General features: G+C 40.4%; 1 protein-coding gene across 1 annotated transcript in view; it reads left to right on the forward strand.

The window, feature by feature from the left end:
- Positions 1–22118, forward strand: part of LOC114658242 (zona pellucida-like domain-containing protein 1) — a 42862-nt gene that overhangs the window by 15004 nt on the left and 5740 nt on the right. Inside the window, exons 5-9 of the mRNA XM_028810386.2 lie at positions 2468–2540; positions 9924–10021; positions 16342–16422; positions 17091–17262; positions 19448–19556. Coding sequence (XP_028666219.1) covers positions 2468–2540; positions 9924–10021; positions 16342–16422; positions 17091–17262; positions 19448–19556 — 533 coding nt within the window. The remainder of the gene's footprint in view (positions 1–2467; positions 2541–9923; positions 10022–16341; positions 16423–17090; positions 17263–19447; positions 19557–22118) is intronic.

Below are 22118 nucleotides of genomic sequence, written 5' to 3' on the forward strand. Positions count from 1 at the left end.
AGTATGTGATTTAGATTCTTAGTACTATCCACAGACTCAAATAATTCTGAAGCCCCAGAAGTCAAACTTTACTGTATATCCTGTGACCTGGATATTAAGCAAAGAGTTACCGTGGACACATCCTCATGCAACCACCATAGCAAGCGTTATGCTAACTCTGTAAACCACAGAGACAGACACAATAATACAAAATAGAGTCGAGAGAAAAAAATAATTACTCACTTAAATCTTTATTTGGAAAAAGTAACAATCAAAATGCCTACTGCAGCCCAAAAATATACAAAGGAATGTATAACATGCTGGTGAATAGAATTTTAGCTATAACAGTTGTTATTATTGTTCTGTCAATGATCTGTGAGAAACATGTAACTGTGCTGTAATTGTTTCATTGTATTGTGCATATGTGACAATAAATATGACCTTCAAATTCCTTCAAATTTCTAGTTAGCCAATAAAAGGTGTCATTTTGCTTGGCTTTTCTCTACCTTCAAATTGAAATAAATGGGGACATTAAACTTACTTTCATTGCTTTTGCCGTTCAGTTGACAGCCTTTAATATATTTCAAAATGCACAGCAATTTAGTTTTTTTTTAACCTTTGTGTCTGTGTGTGTTTTTTGAATTTGGCATTTTTCTGTATATTTTTAATCTACTATCTTATTGTTTTTTTTATTTCCCTAAATACACAGTAAATTATATATGTGTGTTTATATTAGAACAATTTATTTGAGAACAGGCCAAACAAAGCCTACCAGTCCTATCCACTTATTTCTTCCAAAATGACATCAAGTCGAGTTTTGAAGGTCCCTAAATTCCTACTGTCTACCACAGTACTTGGTCACTTATTCCATTTGTCCGTCGTTCTCTGTGTAAAGAAAAAGTTCTTAATATTTGTGTGAAATTTACCCTTAACAAGTTTCCAACTGTGTCCCTGTGTTGTTGATGAACTCATTTTAAAGTGCCAATCTCAATCCACTGCACTAATTCACTTCATATTTTTAAACACTTCAGTCATGTCTCCTTTCTTTTGCTTAAATTAAAAAAGTTCAGCTCTTTTAATCTTCTTTCACAGTTCATCCCCTATAACCCTGGAATCAACCTAGCAGTTCTCCTCTGGAGTTTTTCTAGTGCTGTTATGTCATTTTTATAACCTGGAGACCAAAACTGCACCCAGTACTCCAGATGAGGCCTCACCAGTGTGTTATGAAGCTTGAGCAGAACCTCCTGCGACTTATACTCCACACATCAAGGCGCTATATAACCTGACATTCTGTTAGCCTTCTTAATGGCTTCTGACCACTGTCTGGCAGGTGATGTTGCCAGGTCCATCATGACTTCTAAATCCTTTCTATGAGGCGTACCTTCAGTTTTCAGAGCTTACATTATGTATTCAAAGCTAACATTTTTATCATATCAATCTAGATGTATGCACAGTATATTTTAATATAAATAATGGGAAAGTGTAGTGACACACTCACATTTTTAATGTGTTTTCAACAGATTTGCAAGATTTTTTGCATTGTTAAATATGATTTTGTCAGCTTTCTCTGTGAGTGTGCCTATGTGTCAGATATGAGCCTGTGGAAACAATAATCCAAAAGCTGATCTCTCAAGCTGAGGACACTTGTTAAACATTTTACAATCATAGTAACTGTGACATCTTTTGATTTTAAGCAAAATTGCTAATGTAGGTTTCGTTCTACAGAGATCTCAGCTTTATGCTTGGAGAGTTGCATGTTGGATACATCGCATATTTTTTTAAACCTACTTATCAATTGCCTTCTATTCATCTAGATCTTTTTACTCTTGAAACATTATGATTCTGCTTCCTCACATTGTTTGGTAGATTATATCAAGCAGATATACTCTGTGTACCGCATATCTTATGGACAACTCCATCCTTAACATCACAAACTGAAACAGGGCTAAAAGTGAATGAAAAGTATCATTTTGTTTACAGTTGGGTCATGGAGAGCCCTCTCTTCCAATAAATGATAGCTATTAACACTCCTTCTATTCAACTTCTCAGAAGGTTCCCTTAACATATTTTGGGAGGCACCATTCAGCTCAGAAACGCAAGCTTAGCTCTAAAAAAAATGGACTACCCTGGCAGTGAATGTTTAATGTGTAATGATTTTCCAAAGGGATGCATGATGGCACAGTGGTAGTACTGCTTCCTTGCAATAAAGAGGCTCGACTTCACATCCCCTTTGCTTCCAGCATGGAGTTTGCAAGTTCTCCCTGTGTCCACCTGAAGGTGCTCCAGTTCTTCCCATGGTCTGAAGACTTGCAGGTTAGGTGGATTGGTGTTGCTGAATTGGCCTATGTGTGTTTTTGTGTGTGTTCACTCTGTGATGGACTGCCAGCCTGTCCAGGTGCTGTTCCAGTCTTGTGCCTGATGATTGCCTGGATAGGCTCCTGGATGGATGGATAGATGGATTTTGCAAAATTCCTCTTTTCTCTTACAGGACAGGAATAAGTATTGCAGTAAAGGACAACAATGGATCCTTCATCAGCACTCTGAGCATTCAACTTTATGAGGTGAGACAGATTACTGATTCATCATCGTTTCATACCTGCAAACATGCATCAGACCAAGAATTCTCAGTCCTCTCAGGTTGGTTAAACACTAACTACAATGAGGGATAAAAGAAATGAGAATAGAAATTTCATACAGAATAAATGACAAAACAAATACTGTTGCTCCACTAGGCATGACTATTACATACTGTATTTTCTCCTTATTTATAGGGTGGCATGTATAGCTACCCCACTTTCTCACTGTCTTTCTCTATGCATTTCTGTTTTGTTTTCCTGTGTTTTCTTCCTCTCTTCCAATATTAACACCAGCTCTGCTCGTGACTCTTGGACTTTTGGAATGAGTGCAACCTTTAAAACATGCAAGTTAGATGAACTGATGTTATGAAATCGGCCCTAGTCTGCATTTTCTTGTATGTGTGCTTCTGTTCACCGGTAAAGGACTGGTGTCTTGTCCAGGTGTATATTTATAAGATTTTTGTCAACTTTCTGTGTGTGTGTGTGCGTGTGAGCATGTGAGTCATTATGCCTCTTTTACACCCTAAGCTTGCTGGGATGCCCTCCAGCTTCCCCACAACACTTCTCAGAGTAAAGTGAGTTTATAAAATGGATGGATGGATATTGCCAATCCAGAGGCACTGTCCCTGATGTCCATGCGATGTTGCAGAGGCGTGTCAGCCAAGACAGTCCTACAACATCCAGAGCCTTGAGGAACTCCGGGCGTATCTCATCCACCCCCGGGGCCCTGCCACCAAGGAGTTTTTTGACCACCTCGGTGACCTCAGTCCCAGAGATGGGGGAGCCCACCTCTGAGTCCCCAGGCTCTGCTTCCTCATTGGAAGGCACGTTAATGGGATTGAGGAGGTCTTCGAAGTATTCCCCCCACCGACCCACAACGTCCCGAGTCGAGGTCAGCAGCGCACCATCCCCACCATATACAGTGTTGACACTGAACTGCTTCCCCTTCCTGAGACGCCGGATGGTGGACCAGAATCTCCTCGAAGCCGTCCGAAAGTCATTCTCCATGGCCTCCCCAAACTCCTCCCACGCCCGAGTTTTTGCCTCAGCAACCACCAAAGCCGCATTCCGCTTGGCCTGCCGGTACCTATCAGCTGCCTCCGGGGTCCCACAGGACAAAAGGGTCCTGTAGGACTCCTTCTTCAGCTTGACGGCATCCTTCACTGCCGGTGTCCACCAACGGGTTCGGGGATTGCCGCCACGACAGGCACCGACCACCTTACGGCCACAGCTCCGGTCAGCTGCCTCAACAATAGAGGCACGGAACATGGCCCATTCGGACTCAATGTCCCCCACCTCCCTCGGGATGTGGTCGAAGTTCTGCCGGAGGTGGGAGTTGAAGCTACTTCTGACAGGGGGCTCTGCCAGACGTTCCCAGCAGACCCTCACAACACGTTTGGGCCTACCACGCCTGACCGGCATCCTCCCCCACCATCGAAGCCAACTCACCACCAGGTGGTGATCAGTTGACAGCTCCGCCCCTCTCTTCACCCGAGTGTCCAAGACATGTGGCTGCAAGTCCGACGACACGACCACAAAGTCGATCATCGAACTGAGGCCTAGGGTGTCCTGGTGCCAAGTGCACATATGAACACCCCTATGCTTGAACATGGTGTTCGTTATGGACAATCCGTGACGAGCACAGAAGTCCAATAACAAAACACCGCTCGGGTTCAGATCAGGGGGGCCATTCCTCCCAATCACGCCCTTCCAGGTCTCACTGTCATTGCCCACGTGAGCATTGAAGTCTCCCAGCAGAACGAGGGAGTCCCCAGAAGGTATGCCCTCTAGCACCCCCTCCAGGGACTCCAAAAAGGGTGGGTACTCCGAACTGCTGTTCAGTGCATACGCACAAACAACAGTTAGGACCCGTCCCCCCACCCGAAGGCGAAGGGAGGCTACCCTCTCGTCCACCGGGGTAAACCCCAATGTACAGGCTCCAAGTTGGGGGGCAATAAGTATACCCACACCTGCTCGGCGCCTCTCACCGGGGGCAACTCCAGAGTGGTAGAGAGTCCAGCCCCTCTCAAGGAGATTGGTTCCAGAGTCCAAGCTGTGCGTCGAGGTGAGTCCGACTATATCTAGCCAGAACCTCTCAACTTCGCGCACTAGCTCAGGCTCCTTCCCTTCAGAGAGGTGACATTCCACGTCCCAAGAGCCAGTTTCTGTAGCCGAGGATCGGACCGCCAAGGTCCCCGCCTTCGGCCACCACCCAACTCACACTGCACCCGACCTCCTTGGCCCCTCCCATAGGTGGTGAGCCCATGGGAAGGGGGACCCACGTTGCCTCTTCGGGCTGTGCCCGGCCGAGCCCCATGGGTGCAGGCCCGGCCACCAGGCGCTCGCCATCGAGCCCCACCTCCAGGCCTGGCTCCAGAGTGGGGCCCCGGTGACCCGCGTCCGGGCAAGGGAAAACGCCGTCCAAAATTGTTTTTCGTCATAGGAGGTTTGTTTAACCGCTCTTTGGTCTCATCCCTCACCTAGGATCAGTTTGCCTTGGGTGGCCCTACCAGGGGCATAAAGCCCCGGACAACAGAGCTCCTAGGATCATTGGGACACGCAAACCCCTCCACCACGATAAGGTGACGGTTAAAGGAGGGTGGTGGTCCCCCTCTTTAAGAAGGGGGATCGGAGGGTGTGTTCCAACTACAGAGGGATCACACTCCTCAGCCTCCCTGGAAAAGTCTATTCAGGGGTCCTGGAGAGGAGGGTCCGTCGGATAGTCGAGCCTCGGATTCAGGAGGAACAGTGTGGTTTTCGTCCTGGTCGCGGAACAGTGGACCAGCTCTATACCCTTAGCAGGGTCCTGGAGGGTGCATGGGAGTTTGCCCAACCAGTCTACATGTGTTTTGTGGACTTAGAAAAGGCATTCGACCGTGTCCCTCGGGGAATCCTGTGGGGGGTACTCCGAGAGTATGGGGTACCGGCCCCCCTGATAAGGGCTGTTCAGTCCCTGTACGATCGGTGCCAGAGCTTGGTCCGCATTGCCGGCAGTAAGTCGAACCCGTTTCCAGTGAGAGTTGGACTCCGCCAGGGCTGCCCTTTGTCACCGATTCTGTTCATAACTTTTATGGACAGAATTTCTAGGCGCAGCCAGGGTGTTGAGGGGGTCCGGTTTGGTGGGCTCAGGATTGGGTCACTGCTTTTTGCAGATGATGTTGTCCTGTTTGCTTCATCAGGCCGTGATCTTCAGCTCTCTCTGGATCGGTTCGCAGCCGAGTGTGAAGCGGCTGGGATGAGAATCAGCACCTCCAAATCCGAGACCATGGTCCTCAGCCGGAAAAGGGTGGAGTGCCCTCTCAGGGTTGGTAGCGAGATCCTGCCCCAAGTGGAGGAGTTCAAGTATCTCGGGGTCTTGTTCACAGAGTGAGGGAAGAATGGAGCGTGAGATCGACAGGCGGATCGGTGCGGCATCCGCAGTAATGCGGGCATTGCATCGGTCTGTCGTGGTGAAAAAGGAGCTGAGCCGCAAGGCGAAGCTCTCAATTTACCAGTCGATCTATGTTCCTACCCTCACCTATGGTCATGAGCTATGGGTAGTGACCGAAAGAACGAGATCGCGAATACAAGCGGCTGAAATGAGTTTCCTCCGCAGGGTGTCTGGGCTTTCCCTTAAAGATAGGGTGAGAAGCTCAGTCATCCGGGAGGGGCTCAGAGTAGAGCCGCTGCTCCTCCGCATCGAGAGGAGTCAGATGAGGTGGCTCGGGCATCTGATCAGGATGCCTCCTGGACTCCTCCCTGGTGAGGTGTTCCGGGCACGTCTAACCGGGAGGAGGTCCCGGGGAAGACCCAGGACACGCTGGAGGGACTATGTCTCTCGACTGGCCTGGGAACGCCTTGGGATTCTCCCGGAAGAGCTAGAAAAAGTGGCCGGGGAGAGGGAAGTCTGGGCATCTCTGCTCAAGCTGCTGCCCCCGCGACCCGACCTCGGATAAGCGGGAGACAATGGATGGATGGATGGATGGATATTGCAAACAACAAAATTCCAAATACATTGCGTATATAAGACATCAAATATATTTTGAGCACAGCTCCCTACTTATGACAGGCCATGTTGATCTAACCTTTTAACCTGGAAAAAGTTCACTACAAGCTTCCCAATGAATCCAAAGATATTATGATCTCCCTGCAGCCCACTATGAATGGTTCAAGTAGAGAGACGTTTCAGTAAATATAGGCTGCAATGTACGAAACGTGTACTGTAAATTGTTGTTTTTTGACATTTCATGAAAAACAGTAAAAAATGTTTTAAGTGCTAACAATTTGTTACACATTTGTCTTCAAAATAGTTTCTGGAGATAATAATAAACTGATTGTCAGGCTAACAATTTTAACTATAAATGGGCCCAGAATATTAAAGCACCAAATTTTCTACTTGTGGAAAGTTGTAGATTCTCCTGTAGCACATCTAAATGCAAAGCAACAATCCAAAATCATAATGAAAAGCAAGAGTGTTAGAGAAGTAAAAAGTGCTTTACATACAATTTATTTGAAATCAGCTACTTTTAATTACCATTTACAAACAAAGGACTGTACTGAGGACAGAACGTTGGAGGTTACAGCCTTATTACTTACCTGTGCTCGGTTAATAATGGGTTTTTAATTTGTGCCACATCACAGTGCAATTTGATCTAGAATAAATGTTAATACAGGAAATATCTTTTAGATCTATTGGAGGGTATTTTCAATGACAAGTTGACATATTTTTAAAATATACTTTAATATACTGTGCAAAAATGATGAACATGAAATTTATATCAAAATATCTATATACTGTACTGTAAAATAGATTGTACAGTACTATATAACTAGAACTTAGAGTATATTTAAAAGTATATTGAAATATATTTTGTAAAATGTGTTTTATAGAATATTAGTATTTTAAAATACAGTATGTTGAGAAATATGTTTTTATATTTTTGAAAAATATTTTGCAATATACAAAAATGGCAATAATTTATATATTTTGCGATATATTTCAGTTACCGGGTCCTCCCTGTGTGGAGTTTGCATGTTCACCCCGTGTCTGCGTGGGTTTCCTCCGGGCGCTCCGGTTTCCTCCCACACTCCAAAGACATGCAGGTTAGGTGCATTGGTGATTCTAAATTGTCCCTAGTGTGGGCTTGGTGTGCGTGTGTGTGTGCGCCCTGTGGTGGGCTGGCGCCCTGCCTAGGGTTTGTTCCCTTCCTTGTGCCCACTGCTGGCTGACCCTGTAGTTAGGAGATAGCGGGTTGGATAATGACTGACTGACTGACTGTATTTCATGTTTATTTGATGATGTTGTAATATAGATAGATAGATAGATAGATAGATAGATAGATAGATAGATAGATAGATAGATAGATAGATAGATAGATAGATAGATAGATAGATAGATACTTTATTAATCCCAATGGGAAATTCACATACTCCAGCAGCAGCATACTGATAAAAAACATTATTAAATTAAAAAGTGATAAAAATGCAGGTAAAACAGACAATAACTTTGTATAATGTTAACATTTACCCCCCCCCCCCCGGTGGAATTAAATATATGTATTTTTGAACTATAATGTAACATATTTAAAAATTATTCATATTTATACCAATGTAATTTTTCTAAATATATTTTGAATGTATTTTATTTTTGTATAATCCAGGCTGTGTTAGGATGTACACCCAGTTAGAAGTGAAGGTTGAGAAGCATTGACATACAGTGAATGCAGGGTTGCCAGGTTCATAAAAAAAATTATGGGTCAAAGACAGCTCAAAAATCATGTAGTGGTGCAAGAACTCAGTCCAATACTTGACTTTGACAAAGCAGCATCCCAAAAACTATGTTGCATTGTCAAGCGGTGGATTAGGTGCGAAAATCAGGGGAAGGGGTACCCAAAAGATGAAAAAAAAATGCTTATAAGTCAGATAGAGGGGGTTTGAAAAATATCCAAAAAATACAGTGTTAAATAAATGCAGCCCAAAAAACACAACCTGTGGTAGCCCTTTTATTAATGTGGATGTCAATGTAAAATAGCCCACTTGTCCTAAAAACTGTGGACCTGGCAAAACTGGGTTATTGATAATACCATATCAATCAAAATAATGTGTTTATCAGCTTTTTTATTATTTTGCATGGAATCAGTTAATTGATCATCATTTTATATGAATACAGACTCTTAAATTATATCCAAAGACAAATGAGGTAGGTTTCTTTTTAGATGCTGCCCAAGATTCCTGTCAATACAACAACTTAAAATAAAATAAAAAAAAAATATTGAAATTTATAGATGAACTATGATCAATGATTCATCTATGACTGAATAATAAATTTGTCATGCAATCAATTAATCAATAACTATTTTATACAAACTTTTCATTATGTATTTTACATAAACATAAAATGGGTTGGCACCCTGCCCAGGATTGGTTCCTGACTTGTGCCCTGTGTTGGCTGGGATTGGCTCCAGCAGACCCCCGTGACCCTGTGTTCGGATTCAGCGGGTTGGAAAATGGATGGATATAAACATAATATTTTCCAACATCCTTAATCCAGTTCAGGATCATAGTAGGCTGGAGCCTATTTTTGTAGCACTGAGTAGAAAGCAACAGTGCCCTAAATGGGCACAATTCCATTGCAGCACTCCATACTGTATATACCTACACACACACTCACATATTTGTACCCAAATAGGTAGCTTAGAATCAATCGATTTCATGTAATTCTATTCAGTTTACCTTATCTTGTATATGTTCTTCATGAAGATGGACAATAAGTGAAAATTACATACAAATATAAGCACACATACAGTATGTTTTAATGAACAGTACCATAAAAATCTTAACCTGGCACCATTTGTCCAAGATTAAGATAGAGAAACACCTGAATATTTGACCCTGACGATCTATTTTTTTTTTTTTTTTGTAAACCCAAAGTAATAATAAACAGCTGATCTGATTGTGCCTTTTATGACTGTTGCTTTTAGCTTTGGTCATCTGCAAGTCTGAACAAGCTTTCTTTTGAAAAGTATGTTTCAGCCGGTTAACTGGTACCTATAATATCACTAACTGTTCTACCAGGTTTCAATCAGAAGAATAATAAAATGAATTTACATAAAATACATAAAAAGCAAACCTGACACTTATGACCTCTTCATCACAGCAGACAGACATGGATTTTTTAGTCTTATCTAGCATCTTGTCTTCAACAAGTTAACTTACTGTTATCATGTCATTCAATAGTCGCATTTCTTCTCCATCTACAAGAATTTAGAGATAATTTCATTGAAATTATTCTCCTAAAAGACACCAAAACAATGGTTTAGCCAAATGATAATATACAGTTCTGCAAAGATTTTAATCTATCTGCTTTCTTTGTTTTCTACATTTTTACAGAGCCGAAACTATGTGAGTAAGCTGATTATTCCAACAAGTGGCTTACAGCTGAAAAAAAGAATTTTTGTTGAAGTAAAAGCAACAAATCTGACTGACAGGTAAAACCCCAAAGATAAGATTTTAGTCAAACAGAGAACAAAATAAAAATTCAGGAACTTGGGTAACCAAAACTGAAGCCCATTGACCAGAGACAAAATGTTTATTACCAAGGATTACAGAAACAAAGAAAAAAGCATAAAGTCTTAAAGAGTTATCCATAATCTCGGATGGTTACATTTATCTCTACTCCTCAATTAACAGAGTGTGGTTCTTCTTCTCCATTAAGTGCCACAAAGTTATTATCTCGCAGCAGTGCAACCCTAACCCCATGCTTTTTTTCTAAGATTGGTAAAGTGATATTCCACCTTTTGAGACTCAGCTGTGTCTTATCCCCAACTTACATGTGTTTGACTGCTAAATGTGCACATCTATGCTCCTTTCTGGGGTGCATTCCCTCATAAATTCCCAAAAAGACACCAGAACACGCTTTGAGGACTTTCAAGTTCTCCATTTTGTTTCCTAAACTCTTTCTCTGTGTCAACAGTTTATATCTCTCAAAGAGCGTGGAGATAACTGTTATTTCACTCACATAGGTGAGTGGAATACAAAAATGTCTGAAATTCTTAAAAAAAAACTTTTCTACAAAACTTGTAGCAAATCCCTGACCTTCAAAATACTTTTGTCCCTGCCCTTCCTGGAAACATTTCCTGCATTTCTTCCTTGGTAGTAAATCTTCTTTCCTTCAGTCTCAATTTTAATTTTAAGAACAAAATGAAGACCCATGGGAGCAAGATCTTGTGAATACATAAATTGTGAAGCAACAACCACATTGCTTTTGGTCAAAAACTCTTTGCCCCACAGCGTGATGTGTGTAGGTGCATTGTCATTGTTCAAAATCCAGTTTTTGGTGCCTCAGTTCTCCGGACATTTTTTTCCTAACGCTTTTCAGTAGAAGCCTCAGTGGTTCAATATAATGTCGCTGAATAATGGTCTGTCTATGGGGAACAAAATTTTTAGGAGCAAGTCTGTCAACATCGAAAAACATAATCATGTTTGACTCTTGAAAATCTGCAATGGTGGCTTAAAGAAAAAATATCGCCCAAATAACAAGAACGACTGTAGAATAAATGCTAGAAATACATAATAAATCGATTCAGCATGATACCACTCAGCAGACTGATTAACCAGAAACTCAGCATAAGATACCTAGTGGCGTATTTACATTCTATTCCCGTGTTATTGACTGATACTGGGGATTTTTGGGTACCCCCACATACATTGGTCAATCTGGGCCAATGTAGCCTTCAACTTAACTCACATATTTTTGGGATGTGGGTACATGTAGAAAAAAAAAACATGCATACATGAGGATATCCTGAAAAGTCCAGATGGAAAATGGCTGGACAGCAAATCTAACTGTTGTTTGTGCATCATCTCTTTTGTCGATAACTTGACATCTCTGTCATAAGAACATAAGAAGTTTTACAAAGGAGACATGGACATTTACTCCATCAATCATGTCACTAGTATTTTGCATTCCAAGGAGGTAGACCTTCAGATTGGGAAACAGGTTGTAATCTCACAAAGCAAGGATTGGACAGCAGAATTAACAGTTTTGCAGAAAATCCTGTGTCATTGTTCTGGCAAGAGGAGAAGGCTGAAAAACTTTCTTAAGATGCAAGTGAAAACCCTAGAAGTTCAGCTGGGTCACACCATAGGCAAGCCCACCTGATTTTTAAATCCCAAACTTCCTTGCTATAAGCAGATATTGCAAAAAAAATTATTGGGAGATGGAATATAGTCAAGAAAGAAAAACACGGGTTTCAATACCAGAAACTAAACCCTAAATTGAAGTTAAAGGCCAGATCAAAGAAGTCGACTACCAAGAATTATACAAACAAAGAAAATAACACAAAGTCTTATCCTCAGTCTCAGATGACTAGGAAATGCCCACTGTTGACCTTTTATCCTTGTATTTAATCGGATATATCACATGAAGTGGTCCAAGGGCAGTTTAGGGTTGATATCCAATTCGTAATCAAATACTTCACCTGAACAGTGATGAATTATAGCAGCATCATCCAAGATAGGACAATGCATATCCTTAGCGATGTTCTGGCAATCATAAACAATGTGAAAAACAGACTAGGGCCAAAACAAGACATGAACGTGCACAAACTAATTTAAATAAATTATAGATCAAAAAAACCTTGTCACCATTGGTTGCAGGATGCTTCAAAACCCATGATTAGAAAAACAAATGCCCAAAAAACACAAATTCATTAGAAAGGGTCACAACTCTCATTCATAACAGCAATGTGACTAGAAGTATTGTAAAACAGAAATAGCATGGTTCACAGTTTCACTTGCTGCGTCTCACTGACTGACTGCTGTAAACAGTTACAGTGTCTTCAGAAAGTATTCCGAACCCTTCACTTTCTGCCCACTTTGTTGTGTTGTAGATTTAATTTTAAACTTATAAATTTGCCACATTTGCCCATCAACCTATACTCAATATCGCAAAATGAGAAAATTAAGATTTTCAGAAAAGTCTACAAATTTTTAAAAATCAAAAACTTGACTCTAAGTAGCATTCAGTGCACCATTTGTATCTAACATGTTTTTTTACTGTGTTATCCCTCATAATACTAGAAATGTTCAGCCTCCTAAGTTATCAATGTCACCTCGCTCTTAGACAGTGTTGGTGTTTTTAATACCTACAATACTGAGACAGCTTATCTGAGAATCAGAACTTTAATCATAGTTTAAAAAGAATCTCACTTGTTCTTAACTATCTGTCAATAAAAGTGGGGTTGTGCAGTACAATCAAGGGAGTGTAAACCTAAAAAGTACCACAAATATATCATGATGAAGAGAAAAGTTGTAAGCTTGGAGACATAATTTTAAAAAGATGCTAGAAAATGTCAAACAGAGCTAGATGTGTCTCCCTGACAGCTTTAAAGGACTGGGATCAAAGTCAGGCTTGCTGCCCCAAGTCTTTGCACTTTTTTCTAGGTATTCTAGTCGCTCTCTGACATTTTAGTAATGTGCATGATAGACTACTTGGTGACTATAAACAGGCTCAGTGTGAGAGATTGTGCCGTCAAATGGACTGGAACCTTACCTAAGAATACTTCCTATCTTGTATTTTTAATGTTGCCAGGATGAACTCCATTTTCATGTGAGTCTGTGGGTTCCACAGAAAGATGTTTTCTTCGTGAGAAGCTCTGAGTGTGTTATGCATTTTCTTATCACACTTGTACTTAGGAAAACAAATAACAGCAATCTGATCAGTTTACAAGTGGGTAAAGAAAACACATTTGTTCATGCTCTATTTAACAAAGGCATTTTGAAAATAATTCAGACAAAAAAAAAATAAACAATAAAATTGGATACAACAAGCTTCACAAGTATGTTTCCGGGAATCTATTCTATATATCTAAAATCCTAAGCCTAAAAGTGCAACTATTTTGGGCAATGATTTTATGTGACATTTTTTGTCACGCTTTAAATCGGGCTTATTTTAAAACCTACATACAGTCATAGCCAAAATTATCGGCACCCCTGGAATTTTCCCAGAAAATGCACCATTTCTCACAGAAAATTGTTGTAATTACAAATGTTTTGGTATACACGTTTATTTCCTTTATGTGCATTGGAACAACACAAAAAAATAGAGAAAAAAAGCCAAATCTGACATCATGTCACACAGAACTCCAAAAATGGGCCGGACAATATTATTGGCACCTTTTCAAAATTGTGGGTAAATCCATCCATCCATCCATTTTCTAACCCACTGAATCTGAACACAGGGTCACGGGGGTCTGCTGGAGCCAATCCCAGCCAACACAGGGCACAAGGCAGGAAACAATCCTGGGCAGGGTGCCAACCCACCGCAGGGTAAATCATTTTATTTCAAGCATATGGTGCTCGTTTGAACTCACCTGTGGCAAGAAACAGGTGCTGGCAATATAGCAATCACACCTGAAGCCAGTTAAAATGGAGAAAAGTTGACTCAACCTTTCTGTTGTGTGTCTGAGTGTGCCACACTTAGCATGGAGAACAGAAAGAAGAGCAGAGAATTGTCTGAGGACTTGAGAACAAAAATTGTGGAAAAATATCAACGATCTCAAGGCTACAAGTCCATCTCCAGAGATCTTCGTGTTCCTTTGTCCACTGTGCGCAACATAATCAAGAAGTTCACAACACATGGCACTGTAGCTAATCTGCCTGGACGTGGATGGAAGAGAAAAATTGATAAAAAAACTGCAACGAAGGATAGTCCAAATGGTGGATAAACAGCCCCAAACAACTTCAGAACATATTCAAGCTGTTTTGCAGACTCAGGGTGCAACAGTGTCAGCTCGAACTATCCATCGACATCTGAACGAAATGAAACACTATGGCAGGAGAGCCAGGAGGACCCCACTGCTGACACAGAAACATAAAAAAGCCACACTGGAGTTTGCCAAAATGTACTTGAGGAAGTCAAAATCCTTCTGGACGAACGTCTTGTGGACAGATGAGACCAAGGTAGAGCTTTTTGGTAAAGCTTATCATTCTACTGTTTACAGAAAACGGAATGAGGCCTACGAAGAAAACAACACAGTACCTACAGTCAAACATGATGGAGGTTCTAAGATGTTTTGGGGATGTTTTGCTGCCTCTGGCACTGGATGCCTTGACTGTGTGCAAGGCATCATGAAATCTGAAGACTACCAAAAGATATTGGGGCGCAATGTAGGGCCCAGTGTCAGAAAGCTGGGTCTGCGTCAGAGGTCATGGGTGTTCCAGCAGGACAATGACCCCAAACATACCTCTAAAAGCACCCAGAAATGGTTGAAGACAAATGGCTGGAGAGTTCTGAAGTGGCCAGCAATGAGTCCGGATCTAAATCCGATTGAACACTTATGGAGAGATCTCAAAATTGCTGTTGGGAGAAGGCGCCCTTCAAATCTGAGAAACCTTGAGCAGTTTGCAAAAGAAGAGTGGTCGGAAACTCCAATTGAGAGGTGTAACAAGCTTGTTGATGGTTATAGGAAGCGCTTGATTTCAGTTATTTTTTCCAAAGGGCGTGCAACCAAATATTAAGTTGAGGGTGCCAATAATTTTGTCCAGCCCGGTTTTTGAGTTTTGTGTGAAATTATGTCAGATTTGGCTTTTTTTCTCCATTTTTTTGTGTTGTTCCAATGCACATAAAGGAAATAAATGTGTATACCAAAACATTTGTAATTGCAACAATTTTCTGGGAGAAATGGTGCATTTTCTGGGAAAATTCCAGGGGTGCCGATAATTTCGGCCATGACTGTATATATGTTTGGTATCATTCTTTTCAGAATTTAACAAACTTTAATGTGATGTTGTTAGATTTTCAGATTCTTATTCCATTTTTAAATTATAAACTAAAAAATATCAAGAAGTCATGTCCTGCGAGACAAGAATTAGAGATTTAACCACGCCCGGGGCCAGAAATAAAAGACAAAGAGTAACACAGCTGCTGTCCAGCCTTTTAAATGTTCGAAGCACTGCGCGAGATGCAGATCAGTAAGCATGGCAGCAGCAGCAAGCCAGCAGCTGATCGAGCAAAGAGGATTTGTTTCCCATTGTATCACTGTTTAAGAGGGGGTTTCAGAGGAGCGGCTGCGTCTCCTTGGGGTGCGTTCAGTCCCCCTCTTCAAAAAATGAGCGGCAGACTGGCCACAAATGGGGGTTGGGCACCGAAGGCGCCAGGGGGGCTTGCCCCCCCTACTAGGACACGAAATCAACCATGCAGCCCTAAGAAGAAAACATTAGAAAAATCTAGATAAAAACTGGCCATGCAGCCCAACAAAGCTCAGTGGTCCTATCCACTTAATTCTTCCAAAATAACATCAAGTCTAGCTTTGAAGGTCCCTAAAGTCCTACGGCCTACCACACTACTCAGAAACTTGGCACATATTCCATGTGTCTGTGGTTCTCCGTGTGAACAAAAACTTTCTAACGTTTGTGTGAAATTTACCCTTAACAAGTTTCCGAATGTATCCCCATGTTCTTGTTGAACTCATTTTAAAGTAACAGTCCTGATCCCCTGTAATAATTCCTTTCATAATTTTTAAAACTTCAGTCATATTGCCTCTTAATCTCCTTTTGCTTAAATTGAAAAGACTTAGCTCTTTTGATCTTTCATTATAAATCAAATATTATGACTGTAAAAGAAAAATGTAGTTGAAGATGAATGAATAAATTAGAAGAAATTTAATACAACTTACATTGCCATTGCATACAGAAAACATTCAGTTTAGTACTTGTGCCAAAAGCAGTTCTTTCAAATTCGCATTCTTTTTACTTGTGATTTAGCGACTACTGTTCCACTCTCTCTCTTTTTTCCTCTAACCAATAGGTTTAATGTTTTGCTGGATCGCTGCTTTGCCTCTACCCAGTCCTTTCCTCGTAACAGTTCCTATTATGATCTCTTTGTTGGGTGAGTACTTTTCTTAATTGGTATTATTTAACACTTTTCTTTATAGACATCATGATTTAATGCTCCATCGTATGCACCAAATAAATGAAGATGGTGGCATAGTGCCTTTGTACATGAGACAGTGGCCCATTTTCCTGTAGGGTCCAGCATGAGGGCTTTTTACAGAGTATTTAGATTTATAAAGTATCCTACTTGGTTTGCTTCCCGGGTCCTCCCTACGTGGAGTTTGCATGTTCTCCCCGTGTCTGCGTGGGTTTCCTCCGGGCGCTCCGGTTTCCTCCCACAGTCTAAAGACATGCAAGTTAGGTGGCTTGGCGATTCTAAATTGGCCCTAGTGTGTGCTTGGTGTGTGGGTGTGTTTGTGTGTGTCCTGCGGTGGTTGGCACCCTGCCCGGGATTGGTTCCTGCCTTGTGCCCAGTGTTGGCTGGGATTGGCTCCAGCAGACCCCCGTGACCCTGTGTTCGGATTCAGAGGGTTGGATAATGGATGGATGGAAGTATCCTACTTTCTTACTTTTTTCCTATTTATATCCTACTTTCAATAGGATATAAATAGCTCTCTTTAATTGATTTAAATAGCAAGCAAAGAATAGAAAAAAGATGCGTATGTTTCACTTGCACTAACACACTTGAAGCTCAGTAGATCTTGTTTCCTTTCTTCCCTGCAGCTGCAGCAAGGATGGACAGACAGTGATAGAAATCAATGGTCAACAACAGGTGGCCCGCTTTTCATTTGAGGCCTTCCGATTCATGGAGCACAAAAACCTCACTGTTTCCACCTTCTACCTGCACTGCATCACCAGACTTTGCGAAAAGTCAGCTTGCAGTTTATTCCGACAGGTAGTCTATGTCTATGCAGTTTTAAAGTGACTTACCATTGTCTTTTAGCCATTTTTTATTGTCCCATAGGTTGAAACTCCATGGTGTTTTAATAATCACACTTTATTGTATATACAATGCCTATAAAAAGCATTCATCCTCTTAGAGAAAAGCCAAGCAAAATGACACCTTTTATTGGCTAACTAAAAAGATTACAATATGCAAGCTTTCGAGGCAACTCAGGCCCCTTCTTCAGGTAAGATGTAATCTTGGAATTTTTACATTTTATTGCTGTAAAACATTGAAATGCAGTTAATTTCATTTTGATTTTTTCACAGTGATTAACAGAAAAAAAATCTCTTTAACCCTTTAAACTCAGCCTCCATTGTTTTGGACCTGCCAGCAGGTCCCATGTCAGTCAGTGTGCCCTGTGATGGACTGCTGTTCCATGTGCAGCTGGTTTCTTCCTTGTGGTTAATCCTGCTGACATAGGTCCTGGTTCCCAATTACCGTGGATTTGAATAACTGGATTCAGAACATTGATGAGCAAATAGTGTATCTATTGCTAGAAATTATATAGAAAGAATACAATAAACAAAAAACAGAATAATTAATATACCAGTCTTTATTTTATTTTATCTTATATCCGTCATCATTAAAAAAACTAAAACATTAATAATTTCGTTTAATAAAATTACAAGTACCTTTTGTATTTTAAATACTAATGTACCCTTTTGGCCTAGCAGTAGACACATAACAACACTCATGAGATTCAAAATTGTCTAGTTATTTAAAACATAATCCATCAATTTTCAGTATCCCATGTGCTCAGTGCAGAAAGCCAAATAGGTGATGCCTATCCTGACAAAATCAGTTACCAAGCTTTGATGGGCTACCAATTTAATATCCCCTATCATATTTCTTTGTCGTGGTAGGGTCCTATGGTGGCTCTATTCCTCTTTTACCCTATTTATTATGTAATCCATAAATGTCTCAAATCCCATACTCTTTCACATTGCCAGGTACTTGTAGTTCAGCACTTCTCCTTTCCTTTTACAGCTGTAGCTCCTGACAATGACATAGCATACCAGAAGACACAGAAGAGAAAATGTTACACATTTATTTATGTATTATAAATAGTATGCCCAAAATATAAGTAGAGTTCAAATGTGAGTGTTGGGAAAATAATATTAATACAACCTGGGTAATAATCAGTTCATCTTGTTCAGATGACCAGGTGGCTCAGTCTTGGTCTTTTCTCCTGCATGGTCTGTGAATGGATGAGAATGATGACATGGCTTCTTCTTGGAATGGAATATTGCATCCAATTGTGTCTCTGTAGTTTCTGATGAACCTCCTGGACTATTCCCCAATTAAACAGTTTCAGGTTCTTTCCCACCATAGGAACTTTTTTCAGGAACCAGGACATTTTCAGAAACTCAGCAACTTTTGTAGAATTCCCACCACAGGAATTTAGCATTGTGTACTTTTTAACTCCTACTCCAGGGCATGTACTTCTCATTCAAGTTTGGACTTTGAAGAGTTATGGTTGAAGACAAGACACCTAACTTTGTACTGCATCACTCTTCATAGTCGCCTCATTGGTACTGTAGACCACGCACCTCACTGATATAATAGTCTCCCCCGTGAAGTTACGATAGCTTCAAAACAACAAAATGGGTTTCCTCATGAACTCCTACATGAAAATATGAAAATGTAATATTATTATACCATCTCATGACACAAGTCCTCTCATGTCTAATTAGTTTTGAACTATTAGTCAGCAGAATCTGTAAATCTTTGGGATGAAGGAGAGATACAGAACACCCAGAGGAAAGTTTACATAGACATATGGAGAAATGCAAACACTCTTATAGGCAGCGCTCTAACCAGGATTTGAACTGAAGTCTTAGGAAGCTGTGAATCAGAAAGACTAAACATTACATCAGCATTCTTTAAACAGTATTTTTTTTTAATTTAGTGCAAAGACTTACCAGAGTGGAAAAATTCAGGAATACTTTCTAATAGATGGCACATTCTTTTGAATGGTAGGCCATTATGACCCCACACAAGTTAGTGCTGGTGATCAGTTTGTTTATTTATTCACTAAATGATTGATTGACTTTTTTTAGTTTTTTAGGTCACTAAGTGGCATACTGGCCTCATTATCCTCATTAAATTTACCCTCTTTTTAAAATCCTTACAGAACTGCACAGCAAAGCGCCGGAGGAGAGAAGTAGATCCAGCTCAGACAGGAACTCTCACTGATACTGCAACCGTGAGCTCAGGTCCAATCTACACCATGGTGGAAAGCGGTAAAAATATAATTATAGATATACTTGATAAAAATATTTTTCTTAGTGTGTCTCAACATTTCTGTGGAAACATAGATACAGTGTTTTAGACTGAGAACATCTTCTGACTTTGAAAGTCTTGGTCAGATAATAAATGACCAGCTATGAATCTGACTGACATTCTATGAAAGCCAGAGTTTCAATTTTTTGTTCAGTCGAGTCTGACACTGTGTGACCTAACTGACTTCAGCACACCCGGCCTTTCCATCCAAAACTGTTTCTCTGAGTTCCTTTAACGTCATATGTATAGTCTCATTAATGCTATCCATCCATCCTAGTCTCTGTGTTCCTCTTCTCTTTTTTGTCTTCGGTTTTTCCCAACATGAGATTCTTCTCAAAGGAATCCTGTCTTCTCGTTATGTAACCAAAGTATTTGAGCTTTTCTTTGACAATCCAGTCTTTCAATGAGCACTCTGGTTGTATTTCTTCAGGTATTGATTGTATCTTCTTGCTGTCACAAGGAATTCTCAGCAGCCTTCTCCAGCACCAAAGATCAAAAGCCTCAATTATTTTATGTTCATCTTTAATGATAGTCCAACTTTAAAAGCCAATAGAACAATACAACAATGTAGACAAGAATAGGCCATTCATCCAAGCAAAGCTTGCAAGTTCTATCCATTTAATTCCTCTAAAATAGCATCAAGTCCAGATTTGAGGGTCCCCAATGTCCTATTGTCTAACACGCTACTTGGCAGCCTATTCCATGTTTCTGTGGTTCTCTGTGTAAAGAAAAACTTTCTAATGTTTTTGTGAAATTTAACCTTGACGACTTTCCAACTGTGTCCTCCTATATCACTGCTGGAAACACCATAGCTTTAACAATACAGACCTTTGTTGACAATGTGATATCTCTGCTCTTGAGTGTCTTGTCTAAATTTGCAATAGCTGTCCTTCCCAGAAGCAAGTGTCGCTTAATTTCATGGCTGCAGTCTCCTCCCTCAGAACTCTTGAAACCAAGAAAAAACAAGTTTATTACTGCTTCTACATCCTCTTCATTTATTAGCATTATTATTATCTAATGTTTCTTCATGGACAACATGATAACACTGATCCGAATTGTTTAATCTCACAATATATTGATTTTTATGGCTCACTGATCTTCTGTGGTAAAAGGCATAAGATGGCCGTTACTAGGTTCATCACTAATTCTCTTCTGATGGTATTAAATTGAGCTCTAAGGATCAATCTGTGTTGTGCACTTCACAATTTGGATTTGTGCAGATTGCCCAGATAACTCCAACATGGGAGACAATCAGTGTTTGATGATGATGATGATAATAATAATAATAATAATAATAATAATTTATATAGTGCCTTTCCCTTGAAGGCATGATTCTTCTACATAAGCTGTTCTTTTAATATCACCATGGAATGAAAATATTGTAATTGAAATCTGTGTTAAAGCAAGCAAAAAGGGATTAAATAGTCATGGATCAGTTTTGTTTATGGGTGTATTTTGTACTGAATCCAGATGAATAATATATTTTTAAAAATTGGCCCACACAAAAGCACAAGCAAAATTGAATAAAGCCCCACCTGAACCTATTACAATAATTTATATCTATTTTCTTAATTTGTTTATATCATTAGAATGTGGCCAGTGCCTTGTGCTAGCAGTAATGTGCACAAGGGAAGTGTTGTGCATTGTAGCACACAAAATGGCCAAAGTGGTGCGAGGCCAACACAAATAAATTAAAAAGCAGGCCAGAGTCCTCACAGCCCACCCAGAAAAGATTCACACCTAGGCAGCCCAAGTTCCTATCCCCAGGCCAAATGGGGCTTTGGCTTTAAAAGTTTAAAAAATATATACAATGATCCAAAATATTAAAAATGACCCATAAGGAAAGGATTAACATCAGCCCATGGCTTGTGAATAAAAGGGCAAACAAAGGAATTAAAAAAAAAAGAAAAGAAAAAAATAGCAAAATGTTCAAAAGAGCAAAAAAAAAGAAGAAGCAAAAGGTATGCATGTTTATTCATTCCAAAATTAATTGCAATCCAATATGTTAACTACATTGAAATGCAATACATATTCAAGTGGGCTATTTAATTTTGGCACAGTTTTATTGTGAAGTGGCACAGTAGTAACACTGCTGCTTCACAGTACAGAGACCAGGGTTTCTGTCCTGGGTCTCCCCTGTAAGGAGTTTACATGTTCTTCCCGTGTCTGTGTGGATTTCCTCCGGGTGCTCCGGCTTCCTCACACAGTCCAAAGACATGCAGGTTAAGTGAACTGAGGACACTAAATTGGCCCTAGTGTGTGATTGTGTATGTTTGCCCTGTGATGAACAGGCACCCTGTCCAGGGTTTGTTCCTGCCTTGTGCCCTGTACTCTTTGGGATAAACTCCAGCACCCCCGTGACCCTGTTCAGGACTAAGCGGGCTAAAAAAATTACAATTTTTTTGTGTCATAAAAAAACATATCGATCAAATGATTGATTCCTTTTCAGTATGGCATGCAATTTTCATGTCAGTTTAAAATGCAATACAAAAGCCCATTGAATTTTCACTCATGTTCACAGA

Source organism: Erpetoichthys calabaricus, chromosome 9 (genome assembly GCF_900747795.2).
Source record: "Erpetoichthys calabaricus chromosome 9, fErpCal1.3, whole genome shotgun sequence".
NCBI classification, from domain to species: Eukaryota; Metazoa; Chordata; class Cladistia; order Polypteriformes; family Polypteridae; genus Erpetoichthys; species Erpetoichthys calabaricus.